The sequence below is a fragment of the Argentina anserina genome, chromosome 6 (genome assembly GCF_933775445.1).
Source record: "Argentina anserina chromosome 6, drPotAnse1.1, whole genome shotgun sequence".
Taxonomy (NCBI): Eukaryota; Viridiplantae; Streptophyta; class Magnoliopsida; order Rosales; family Rosaceae; genus Argentina; species Argentina anserina.
This window is the reverse complement of record NC_065877.1, coordinates 16085350-16099399: the sequence shown is the minus strand read 5'-3', so window position 1 is coordinate 16099399 and position 14050 is coordinate 16085350. Positions and strand designations below refer to the sequence as shown.

Sequence of the window (14050 nt, the reverse complement as noted above, 5' to 3'; positions counted from 1 at the left end):
TTTATTGGTAAGGGGCAGTTTACACAGTTACTGATAATCTATATACGTTATAACTAATAGTATCAAAAGTCTAAGATACTTTTTCGGCTTAATATCTTCATTGCAAATGTGCCATAATGTTTTATGCTCCTTTAGTTTATCAATAATTAAATATGGATAGAATTGTTATATAGTTTCAATGATGCAATTATATGCTCATGTAATACACTTTTACTATAAGTTGTTCATGTTTTAGTGTGGTGATTTTATTAATAAATTGTTCATAAAAAAATGGTTGAGCAAATTTCTTTTCATATGACACTCCAAATGCTGTCATTTAAAGGCTCCCAAGAATACCATTATTCTTCACCACATGCCTTTAGAACTCTATTACTATGTTAGCGAAAAATATTTTTTGCATCTCAATCGTTTAGATTTTAGGTCTATATAAATAGATTACTTGTACAAATTTTCAGCCAATTTGGTAATGATTAAGGTATCAAAATAGATTAAATTAGTGAATAAATCAAAATTATCAAATATGAACCAAAAAGATACATTTTCGCTCTTTGTTTTGTTAGTGGTGCCTTCATATCATATCCATGGTGTATTCTATTGCTCTCAAATTCAATTCCTCTAATTATATGTTTGTATTCATCTCATTTAGGTGCACTATGGGAAGCCCTTTGTTGCGATTTTATAATCAATCATCAAGATGTCAATTGTAATTTTCGTTTTTGCTATTGAAAAGGAAACAATACAGTAGTTTTTGTTATTGGCATGTTCTGAATTTTTCATAGGTTACTCCAATAGGTATCAAACCACTATTTAGATAATTCAGTCATTTTGGCTGATGAGACTTCCATGTCCATGTTGCTCCATTTACTTAATTTAAGAGGCATCAACCCCGCAGCGGAGCCTGGGCCATATAACTAGTTATAACAAAGATCAACAGTCCCCTTAATTCTCCTCTCACCAGTTTATCCTCTTCAATGTCATTTACGCCTTGCGTGTCTCCATGTTCTGTCAGGAAACTCCAAAATATATTTCTACTTTTTGCTTGTTCAAATAAACAAAAACATCTAGATAGCAAGGATACTATCCATGATGACACAAGGCTTGAGTCAAAAAAAATTGTTGGGGCACCGAAATAATTGAATGGATGTGACAGGGTGAAAAACCAACTGAATCTACGTAGTTTATGAGCTTGGATTGATGTCATATGCCACATAATAGAAACATATTTGAAAGCTCTCTGACAACATATGTGGCTTCCTTATTCGCGCAGTGCAGCATAAACCCCGAGATCACTGACACAAACTCCAGAAAATGGTGGTGTGAGCGTGTTTTTTCGACATTGGTAAATGTGCTGCAGTGCTTCCTAGGTGCTTAAAGCTAAGTTAGCTTTCGCCATATCGATGCCTTGGCCGACGATAAGCACTTAACTCTTGGAAAGACAAAACCTGCTTTAGCAGGGGTTCCGTTGACCAGAGAATTCTCATATATCTCTTTGCACTCTTGTACAACCTGTTTGGCATATAAAAATTTAAAACCTTAGTGGGTAATTATTCTACGGGATTATCATGAAATATTTCTTTAGACATAGGAAATGGAACTTCTATCACCTATAGTTGAAAGGAAATAAGTCTACTGATGGCAAAAGAAAGAGGGAAATAAATGCATCAGTTCAGTTATGCATACCTCTTTGGCATCCTTCCGCGGTATGCCTTCTCGCAGTGCAACAAGCTTCTCCACAACCTCAGGCTGCAATAAAGTAAAATCATGAGTAATCAGACTACCTTGGACAAACTTTGTGCAAGAGAAAATACAGATTTATTATACATTGAATTCCTCAACATCTACTAAAGCAAAATACTGGAATAAAACCTAAAGCCTCTATGGTGTCTGTAACTGATTTAGCTAGTGGACATATAATTATCTGCAATTGGAAGAAAAACTGCACTTAAAACTTAAGCTGAACCAGAACCAGAACCATATCAGCAGCGAAATTTGTTTCTAATATTTACCGGACAATCGGGCTGGTGTTCAAGAATATTCGTGTATATCAGTGTGAATGTATCCAGGCTCTCTGCTGAGGCAAGTTCTCTCAAATCACTCAGAATTCTGACCCTGCTTTCTACTTTCTGCAGCCAGTTTCAAAAGACAACATTCTCAACGCATTTAGACATTAGACTGATAAATGGAAGATAAAATCCCAAAGGATAAATTTACAGTATAATATGATGACAAAATGTGAAATAAGGATCTGAACTTACAGAAACACTTAGATACTCCCTAAAAAAATCCATGAGAACCTCTTCATCTAATCTCATCCTTTCTATGGTCTCTTCCTTTATGTAGTTTTTCTGCAAAAAGAAGCATCGATTGTACCATTAAGGAGCAGGATCCCCAGATAGATAAATCCATACTACAAGATTTCCAATGGCCAATTTTTAAGGCAGTTATGTGTCAGAATTTAAACCTGTGTGAGAAGACGATCAACATAAACAACCACAGTTTCCTCCAGACAAGCCTCAACAAATCTTCTAAATGATCTTTCTTCAATATACCTTCATTTCACAGCAGTTCAACCAAGAAGTCATTAATCTTTCTCTTTAGGGTAAGTATAAAAGAATAACAGAACAGTAACTATATGAAGCAAATTTATTTCTAACAGTAACTGGGAGCCGAAATAGACATATGTAAATGAAGAAGTTAAACATATACCACAGCTTTGCCTTAACTTCGTTTGGGTGCTTGGTAATTAGCAGACCCTCAAGTGAGCACACCATAGGACTAACATTTCTCACTAATGTACTATATTCATTTCTCTATCTAAGCACTAGTCTCATTTGTAATACACAGATGTTGCAGTTAATTTGACATTACAAAAAGAAGTAAAAAGTATACTTGATATTATAAAAAAGAATTAAACGGCTATACTTGATGGGTCTTTGACACTTGTATCCATCACATAAGCTCCCTACATCAATATCTTTCTACTAGTCTCAATTTATGAATGCATATCAAACTGATTATCATATGGAAAAGAAACAATCACACCATAAACTATATACTAGATTCTGCTTTCATTTACCCCTCCTCCATCCAGGCTTTTGTTCTGTATAAATTCCTCTATCTCTAACTAGAAATAGAACTGAAAGTATTACCAAACAGACCCCATGTTTCTAAACCAAAAGGGATTTATGCATGAGGAGATTGACTTCTCATTGAGCATCAGAAAGTTGTGAGAAGGATCCTCTGATTAGTCCAGATATCAATTTGATTCCACAAGTAATGAGGATTCCGAATATACAGAAAGATGAATCAAGGAGAGAAACAACAAAGAACATAAATATTGATTATTTGGTACAAAATACACGTTTTGTTTTCCTTCACAAGTGGAACCAACAGAAGAAGTTAAACCGATTCCCTATATGCTATTCTGGACATTACTCTATTCGAGCCATTCATAAAACGTAAAGCATGTTCTTCAGAAAAAAAAAATTTTAACAATCTCTTGGGAATTGCAAACAATCCCCTTTGTTTTTCTCTGACTGATGGTCAGAAATTCATAGGGATCGAACTCTTAATATGATTTGGTATATGTCAATTCTTATTACTTAAATCAAAACAATCCTTAAAGTGATGTGATGATGATTGAAAAGCATAAACATGTTTTACAACGTCTGAAAAATGTAAATAAACGACTTACATCTTAACATCTGTAAAATAATCACCAAATGTTGCAACAAGATACTCGGTAACCTGTCCCTCGCACCACTCTGAAAACAAAGGGAAAAAATCAAAATTAGAATTTTATCCATATACCGCACTAGTACACCTACATACAATGAGAATTCAAGCTTGTAACAAAACCTCAGCGTCTCACCCCCTCTCTTTCTCGAAATTACAAGGTATGTATACCAAGAAATCAGCTAATGCTTTCATAAAAAGCTGTCCTCTTATGGCAAAGAGCAAGAAAGAGTATGCATAACTTAATAATCAATCTTCTGCTGATCTATAATTGATATTTCTTACAAATAAAATCAGGTACAAATTAAATGCATGATATTAGCAACTGATATATGAGTATCTACCAAGAATTTCTTACAATTCTTGTTTAGTTTCATAGTACAATAAGGCCACAAGCCCGCGACTGTTCTGTAACAATGCACTGACCAAACACTTTCATTCTGAGTTTAGGAAAAAAAGGAAAAAGGCTTTTATGTTAAACAAACCCGCCTCTTGGATACAAGCTTCGCCATAGGCACTTTAGCTTTAAAAAATTAATTTGCAAGAAAATAAGGAGAGAGAGAGAGAGAGAGAGAGAGAGAGAGAGAGAGATGTGGCCTCTATTCTTTTTTTTTTTAAAAGGGATTAATCACTTGGAAACCTGATACATACATATATATATATAGATATATATAGAGAGAGAGAGAGGAATAATATACATAAATCAATAAAATTACCATGACAACAGCAAGTAAATTACCTTACCCTTCTGATAAAGCTTCACAAGTAAATCCTGCACTCCAGGATCTTCAAAGATAACACTGACAGTTTGATGCACAGCTTCCTATCATCAAAGAAGAATTTAACATATCACACTGCCAACCACTAGCTATCAATAAATACAAATACTTGTTCTGAGTGAATGTTTATTGAACAATAAAGAATATACAACATGTATATTGTCTCAAGCCAACAGAATTTGATACATATTGAACCTATATCTAATGAGGGATGGCACTTTATCTTGCTAGATATCACAATCCACACAATACTGTAGCACAAGCTGTGTGGAACAAATGAACACAAATATACAAGACCTTGCAGCCAGAAAGCATTCCAATTACCTTTGCAACCTCTAGGAATCCTTTGCATGTATCTTCGAAGTTAACCTGTGACAATAGAAAGGAAAAAGGCTGGATATTCATTATGATCTTCAAACAGTCCTCTGATATATTTCTTTCTCTTTTTCCCTTTATTTTTCCATGAAAGTTTTGAGTCAATTTTAATGATATCAAAAAAATAAACTAATAAAGTAATAAACCAACATGAACAAACCGTGGAGATTAGTGAAGCATGCTAAAGAAATTTATGAAGCAAACTGTAGTCCCCGGACACAATATAAATTCCAAACAGCATGATTGAAAGCAAGAAACAGAAGGAAAAACAAAGAAAGTCAGGACGGATTTGGCATGACCTGCTCAGCATAATTTTGTGGAAGAGCTTCCAGGGTGCTATTACTTAGCTCCATTGCGAGGTCATAGCAGCGCAGATTGTTGTTGATCTGCACACCATTTGTAACAAAAACCCATACTTAATTATTTCGCTTTCACAAGTACACAGAGAGAGGCCAGTGTAAGAGATGATCAAACCATTGCACATAAGGGTTCCAGACCAACTTCTGAAGCAGGTTCCTCAAGCCTCTTCCTTTCCGCAGCTTGAAAATCAATCATCACCTGATCACAGACAATATTTTCTCAAATAATTCTAGCCAATATTTTCTCTAGTACCAATTAATACATATGGTGATACAAACAGAGAAGTAAACACAAACGCAAAAAAATGAAAAAAAAAATTGAAAGGAGCAAGTACTAACAGCATATTTGTGTATGTAAATATCTTTAAATGCAAAAAAAAAACAAAAAGATGAAAGTTATAACATATATATGTATGTAATGCATTTATCAAAGGAAGTGATAGCTTTGTTATACTATTTAAACTCATGTTCAAGAGGAGCTAAAAGATAAAATTTAACAAATAAAATTGTTTCTTCTGAAAAAAAGAAAGAAAAAAACTAGTTTTTTCTAGAGAATTAATTCACTAATCTGATACTCTCAGCATTATGTATCACATCCATAAAGTACCTGGATAATTGCTAAAGCAATTCTATAAAGCATGAGATCTGTGCTATTATCACGAACAATTTGCACTTGCTCTCCAAGGATCCTGAATAAATCGACAGCAGCTGGCGTATATAGCTTCCCATCTTCCGTTTTCTTCGGTGGCTGTACCTTGTCAGCCTCCAAGATATTCAAGTACCATTTCTTGAAGATACAGTTTGAAAAAGTAAAGTAAGTTGCCGATTCTATCCCATGAATAAAAAAAGTGCAATAAGAGTTTAGGTGGAATACCCTTGTTGTAGCTTGCATTCTCTCCACATAAGAATTCATAAGGGGATCCATCGAGCCACTCTCAGAACATACTTGAGCAAGAGATTCATCAACACCAAGCCCAATCAAATTTTCTTGGTATTCAACTACCCAACCAGTTACCTAATTGCATGCAAAAAGAAGTTGGAACAAGAAATTGAAACTAGTCAAACCACGTTATTAAGTGTAAGATGAAGCTCCATTACAAGGATAGTTAGAAACGAAAGATCCTTTATAAGGTGATTATGAGATCAAATCAAACCATATATCAAGAAAATGTAGCATAAATTGATTAGAAAGTACATGAGAACTGCTGAAAACAAAAGGCATTTGGCAATTCACATTCCACCTTTTGAATATTTGGTTTCCTAAGCTTATTTTATAAAATGTATTTCATTTTTTTAGTAATTAGAGTTACATTATTAAGAGTTTAAGACCAGGAGTGAATAGTGAATCTAAAGATGCCTACTGTCCTCTGCTGATATGTCTAGTTCCTGCTTTTAGAAGAGATATTGAAAGATTTGGAGTTACTCTCAGATTGATTAGGGGAAGGGGAAAAAATTCAAGATCACCGATGCACTAAACTGACATTTTCTCTTCTCATAAAACTACAGGTAGTGCAGCAACAGCATATCCCCATAAGATAGTCGCTTTCTTCTGGCTCTCTAACCTTTTACCACCTTTCACATACTCGAGCACATAAACATCTAGGGAAAAAAATTTGCACCTTTAGATATATACAATCACACTGTTTATTAAACTATCGCAGGTACCTCTGCACATTTCACATTTGCAAAGAATATTGAAAAAAATATATATCTGCGAGTGAGGGAGTCTGCATTATTGTTCATAACTTGAAACGACCCATAACCATCTGGGAACACTACTAACCAGTCTGCCCCTGCAGCCTTCCCAACACTGTTAGCTTACTTAGCTACCTGACTTCAAACGCAAAGAGAGAGAGAGAGAGAGTTCAAAAGTCGAATATCCGCTAGCAGACTCTGCTGTTTATAAAGCGAATGGCAGGTATATGGGCTACTTTTTTCCTGTTTCTTTGGAGAAAAATATAAAGGACTTCAGAGTACGCTATCTATTGCTTAGTATATATATAACTTCCAGATTTTCTAGGGACAACTGTCCAAATAATAGAAGTGTCCACAGTTCAGAGAGCCATTTGCAAAGCACCAGGCTGCTGTAAGGCCAAAAGTATTACTGGAGTTACCATGTTGATGAGGTCGGTTTAAAGTATTGTTTTAAGGCATGTTAAAGTGAATAAGTCGAATAGTCGTTGACGCACGTGAAGACGTAATGTTTAGGAGAAACACAGTGGCAAAAAAAAGGTATTATTGAGCAGGTTTCAACTGTAGGAACATGTTCCTAAGCAACAACAGTGCAGAATATGAAACTTTTCGTAAGAGATGGCTTCAAAGCATCAGAATCTGGCTATGCTTATGAGTCGTCAGTCAGCCAGGTATTGTTGATATTTAGTAAAGCAAAAAAGGATGCCAAAGAAAACATGATGTTTTTCGGAGAAGGCAAAATTGACGTGCATAAATGCAAGTTTGAAAAAGATAGTACCTTTAAGATCTCTATGTTCGTCATTTCATTTGCCCTGTCACTGAGTAATCTAAGCATTTGAACAAATCTCTCAGTATACAGATTGACCATGAGTTGAAATATTTCATATCTGCCAAAATAAAATTAATTCATCAAACCAATGATATATTTTAACCAAAAGGGTTGGTCTAAAATAAATAATTTCAATTAAATTTTAAGGATGTGCAGATGTGTTCATGCATTCACACACTTTCCAGAATTCTCTAAAGTCCAGACCAGTTGGTACTGATACAATATTGACTTATCACCCGCCAGCCTGAGCCTCTGATTCCTAATTACAATTTTTCTTATTTTTCTATTCCCACCCCACATATCACATGACACTATTGACATTTGACCCATGAACCCCAAGGTGCTTATTAGACTATATAAAGTTATAAAGTAAAATATAAAACCAAGAGCCAATAACTACTTGTGTAAAATATTACTACACAGCTGTTTTCTGTTGCTCTGCAAGCAACAATGGCACTACAGGTGAGGTGGCTATTACATGTACTAGTTACTAGTTAGCATACAGTATGTACTATGACAATAAACTAGTTCATGCTGCAACAGAAAGTTAACTTTATGATAATTGCAGACCTGGATAGCAAGAGAAACATGTATGGCATCCTGGCATTTATAACAACTATGATTGCTCCCCTAATCTTCCTTTTTTCTCTTTGCAATATTATATATTGGGCATGAACTAGAATCCTTTACAAACAGGTATTGAACTAATTGTACATGAGTAGAACAAAATGCACCAGGCAAAGAAATATAGAACAATCTACAAACTATTTCTTGTACACCTATTTTTCCAAAACAGTAATATATCAAGGTGTTAGTGCGGAGGTGAATTTTCTAACATCGAAATTAACAGTGCAGTCAATATATCAACATTCTTGCAGGATTGACTTGAGCAGAAACCGAAGTGCTGTGCAAGAAATAGCGAATTTGACTTTATGTTTTTACAACACTAATTAATATTAGTTGAAAGAAAAAAACCAATACCATACAGCCTCTCCACCTCTTACAACAAACTAAACTATATTTTTTGACCCTAAGACTTAAAAAAAACATATAATTTTCTCACCGACATCCAAAATATAACAACCTAAAGGAATTACCAGGGCATAGAAATAGATAGCAAAAGGATACTAACCTAGACTTTTGTTATCAATCATGGTGAAAATTGATTTTAATATAAATCGCTCTATCCTAGAGCACTCAGAGCCTTTTAGCATTAACAGTGAGAAGTTTACACCTAAATAAGAACAAAGATCTGTGATGGCTCAAACATTATAAACCAGGGAAAATAAGTAAAGCAAACCTGGGGGGAAAGCAAGGTGCTACGTGGTCGTATATATCTCCAAGCTCTTCTCCAATCTGATATATTAAAATAGTATTTATCATCTTGGTTTCAAGCTTAATACATGTTCAAGCTTAGTAGTTAACTGTACATACCGCTCGAGCTTCCTCTAGTGCTGCTTTAAGATCCTCATAACAAAGCTGCACCATAAGTTCTCATAAGGTACATGTCTGGATATTTATCTTTCAACGTTCTTGGAAAAACTGTTTTTATTACAATGTACCTCTGTCAGTAGCTTGTTGAATCGTCCTTCAACAGTCTTTCCAATTTGCTCATAACATTTGTCCTTGTAGCCTTTGCCATTTACATTCATTTTCTGCTGTGTCAGATTTCTTGAAGAAGCCGTTGATGTGGTGTTTTTTCTGCATGCGTTAAAAGTTACTTAAATAAGATGTACGTATTCAGTAGTGTACCATTGCATAAAGATAAATTGGTATGCTGATAAACTGGTAGTCACGTCAAGAGGGTTACTTGCTAGTTCTACGAGGATTGGCAATTGATGCCATGGCTCCACCTCCCTCAGCCTCAGCTGCTTCTTCAGCAAGTTGTTGGTCAAGGATTTCTTGCATTTCAACAACCCTAAATGGCGAAAACATGAGAAAAATGTTATAAAAATTTCACAAACCAGAAACATGAAGAACTATTTGTCTCACAGGAAAGTAGGTACATGGATATAATGCATAGAGTCACAGTGATTATTTTATCAGCCTTATGGCATCCAGTTTCAATAAAATAACAACTACAGCTTTTTTCAGTCTGCTGGACTGGAGGGGATCTGTTGTCAAAGCTTACAGAAATTAGGAAGTTTACTTTCAAGCTAGCTAATGACACACGATGTGATTTTGTGGTATTTTGCCGTTATTTCTCTTGTTCTCGACCTCGTATCTTTTATCACTCATTCTCCTCAATAGTTTTTTGTTTGTTTTTTTAAATCTCATACTTAATAACAAAGCTACCTGGTCAAAGTTAAAGGAGCACACAGCTCATCAAATAGCAAAACTGAAGAAAAAGATGCCAAGTTTCGGATGAAGCATACCTTAAAGCGCGCACCAGAGTTTGCGGGCTGCAACAGAGAAATTGTTAAATGAGTTACAGAAGGGACAAAACACGTTCAATATCAAATATGCATGTAACCGCATAAAGATCATATGCAGATCTTATATCATTAACAGAATAAAGCTTTCTCAGCATTCGGGGCTAAAAAAAATGAAATATAATCAAATGACCAACCAAATTTATATAATCACACATCTGACATGATATTTTTAAATCATGTAAACCAGCTAGCCACTCACTTTTCTTACAGACTAGCTATTTCATCTACAGATCAAAAGCATCTTCTTTTACAGGTGGACCATCACTAGTTACTATCACAGTATTTCTCATTTCATCAAGGCCCCTTAGTTTATGTCGGTTGTATTTCTTTGCACAGGATTAAGGGTAGATGCAGAGTGAAAGGACGAAGGGAATTTCAGGCATTAGAAAGCAAGAGCATATCCGAGCCATGTGGTTGTGAATAAGTATTAAAACTTAAATTGCATAAGGAAAACAATCTAAAGTTGTAACTGCATAATCAAACTATCCAAGCAACATAGTCAATACCTTTCTTTGGAAAGATTATAGAAGTTCGAAATGTGACCCCATAATGCCTTTTCAAATGTCTCCCAGGTCCTATCAACATCTTCAAAATATTCTCTAAAATACACCAAAGTAAATGTGAAATATCAGTCATTACAAGTCAAACGGGACACTGTGTCAGACTGTCAAATAATTAAAGAAACAGGCAGAAAAGTGAATGTCGAGGTTATCATCTTGTCAACTCTATTATTAAGAAAACCCACCTTGTCAGAATGTTGGTCAAATTGAGTGTGAACATCTACATCCTTACACTATATGTTGATTTAAATATAATTTTTTATTATACTGTCGATTTCAAAATAATAATTAAATTATACAAAGACTAATTAAACATCACACGAGACCACAATTAGATTTTTAGATTCGTATGTATGTCATATGACTCATATCCATTTTCAGATTTAGAGAAACAAAAAAAAAAACTAAAGGTTATTCGGTCAAATTGGCGCAATCAAATTTTACATTTCTAACTGTGATTTAGCTTCTGCAAAGACAAATAATTCTACTTGAATTTAAAGGGTTAGAAAAACAGAAACTTCAAAAGAGTATTGTGGATAGGAAGTAAACTCAATGAATTCAAGAAGAGGACATACCGTAGCCTGCCGACCTCTTCCTTGTGAGATCCTGCAGCTGCTAATGCAAATCTCCGCTTTCCATCAAGGGCTGTTAACCTCTATTAACAAATAATGGATGAAAATTAAAAAAAAAAATGATGATGGTAAGAAAGATAATAATCATCATCATAACAACAGTCCCAAAATATTAGAATAATAATAATAATAATAAAACAAAATGAATCAGAAGATATAGTTTGATGTGTACATTTTTTTAGAGCGCTATTAGATACCACCAAAGGAATAAAATAGCAATTAGTAACTTCAACACTAGTTTTACCTCATAAGTATTAATGAGTTCTTTATCATCACTTAAAGAAGCCCGAGCGTCAGAGGCTTCCACAGAGATTGACATCATACCCTCGACATCCTATCAATGAACAACATATTACTAATATTAGCTGATAAACAATACAACAGAGCATTATGTCACCAATAAAGAGTTCCTGTATCATAAGAAAACTTGATTTGAAAATTATTCTAAACGAATTTATTACAAATCATCATCAATGATCTATCAGTTTCTGGTACAGGGGTTTCTAGTAAGAACTAGAAAGTCAATGTCAAGTCAAAGATAAAAAAAGATGTGGACATCAATGTTTCATTTGATTAAGTTTTTATCCTTATGGAACAGAATATCATCATACCACCTGGAGAAGTCTAAGAAATGTTTTATTGACTTCGACATTTTTTTACTCTGATCAGGCATTCCCAGTCAAAAAGCTTTCAGTATTCTAATGTGATGCAGTCAATGATACAACAAACAAGAGATAATGAAACACGAGACGGAAGCAATAAATCCTTCGAATGTATACATTATTAGTCCACACACTCAGACTGCTTGCAACTAAAGAAATTGTAATCATAAGAATAAATCACCAACCTTTAAAGTTGTATTTAAGTTGTTTCTCGCATTGCTGAGAAGCTTTATTTGATCATGATTTTCAATCAGATTTTGGCATTCTTGGCATAGCCTGATGCACAAGGAAAATCATAGAAACCATCAGAAACACATTAATGCCGCACGACAGCTTATACATAGCATCTAAACCACAGAAACAGTAAACCCATCAAGCCTTTAGAATTGTCCGTGAGCATACTTTTCAATGGAAACAAAGTTTTCACGAAGTTGGTTTATTGATTTTTGAGATAAGGCCAGGGATTCAAGCCCAGCTTGTGCTTGTTCTACCTGCAGTAAACCACTTTCTTGTAAGACAAATGGGTTTATGAAGTCCAAATACATTTATGAGTCTGCTCAATATGTACATGCAGCAATCCACTGACAAGAAGAAGAAAAAAGGACTCCAGTTTTTGCATGTACCTGTTCGGCAACCATTGTACTAAGTTGCGCATCATTTGCCTGAAAACACAGAAACAGCAACTTTTAATGGGTAATTTCATTATAAGTAATTCCAACATTACAAAGGGTAACGCCAGTTATCGATGAAAATATGAGTCTCAGATCAGAATATCACATGTGGAAACAAACCTATGGCTTACAGCCCCAACTGACAACCCACTCAGATGCAAACATAAATCATCTTTGAATTTGAGCGGAATATAGTACACCTTTCCAATTTAGTTGAAAGGCTGAAAGGTTTATAATAGTTCATTAAAGGGCGCCTCCTTTGCTAATGTTTATGGTACCTGGAAAGGGGTAGTTAATTTAACGGTACCTCCTGTTCTTAAGCATGTATTTATTTTCTAACAGACTCCTGGACTGAGCTGGTTAATTTAACTGATCGTTCAGTTCCTTCAAATCAGTTACATGTGAAGCTCAACGATTTCCTAACCGGCCATCAAAGGGAATCAAATCATTTACATGTTAACCTCATCGATTCAGTCATGCTTCAACTTAACACATGTGTTCCTAGGCAGTACCATAACGCCTATACAATCACGCTCACTTGATCAGCATGGACTCCAACCGAAAACGGCTAATACAGTGGCGATAGAATCACTAAACAGGCAATGACACAGCAGTTCATGTAACGAATTATGATGGCATTCCAATTTCGACAATTAACACAAGATAATCCGGTACACTACAGCATATAATTAGACGAAACTACAAGGCGTTTCAGTAGAAGTTGATGCATCAAGTTTTTTCAATTAAAGCAAAATCAACTTCATAGATATCACCATTTACAGCAAATGAAATCGATTTCTACGATGACCTATTCCACCACAAACGCCAAGCATACAAGTCTCGAGTAAAACTGAATCCCTAAGAAACGAAGGAGATAGGAGAAAGAGGAGTGTGAACCTGTTGGCGAGCAATGTAATCGGCTTTTATGGAAGCGATGGACTGAAGAAGCTCCGGCAGAGGCAAGAGCTTGGCGACCTCGCGCACCGCTGCCTCCTTGGCCTCCACGCCAAGATCCTCGACCATCATCTTCTTCGACTACGTCTTCTCTCTCTCTCTCGCTCTCTCTCTCTCTCTCTGATTCAGATTTCTATTCTCGATTTGAGTTGCGCCAATTTTTACTTGCCTTTTTATCTGGCATCAATACTGGCAAAGTCGATCGAAAATGACATTTTTTTTATATTTTCAATTTCCAGCCTGGACAACCTGATACATGTAACATGCCATTTTCTCATTTTTCCCTTTTTGGTACTTTTGAAAGTTCTGTGTTAAAATATTTATATGTGTCCCCCTTATATTAGTGGTTCTTTTAAAAGTAATGTCA

The 14050-nt window shown here is 35.1% G+C and overlaps 1 protein-coding gene across 2 annotated transcripts; it reads right to left on the bottom strand.

The window, feature by feature from the left end:
* Positions 1-943: 943 nt before the first annotated feature.
* LOC126801050 (exocyst complex component SEC6) lies at positions 944-13805 on the bottom strand. Of its 2 annotated transcripts, XM_050528503.1 has the most exons (25): positions 13627-13805; positions 12682-12720; positions 12461-12549; positions 12244-12334; positions 11641-11730; positions 11340-11419; positions 10711-10803; positions 10145-10171; positions 9580-9687; positions 9332-9470; positions 9204-9248; positions 9070-9125; positions 7719-7827; positions 6123-6263; positions 5856-6035; positions 5364-5447; positions 5189-5275; positions 4839-4883; positions 4480-4558; positions 3695-3764; positions 2462-2549; positions 2256-2345; positions 2007-2123; positions 1681-1743; positions 944-1506 (listed from the first exon to the last, which is right to left on the bottom strand). In XM_050528503.1, the coding sequence occupies exons 1-25, from the start codon at positions 13753-13755 to the stop codon at positions 1375-1377; spliced, it is 2271 nt and encodes a 756-aa protein (XP_050384460.1). In that variant the 5' UTR covers positions 13756-13805; the 3' UTR covers positions 944-1374. The 2 variants fall into 2 exon arrangements, 1 of the variants encoding a protein (XP_050384460.1); XR_007672743.1 differs by lacking the exons at positions 944-1506; positions 1681-1743 and having other exon boundaries at positions 4475-4558.
* Positions 13806-14050: the final 245 nt, after the last annotated feature.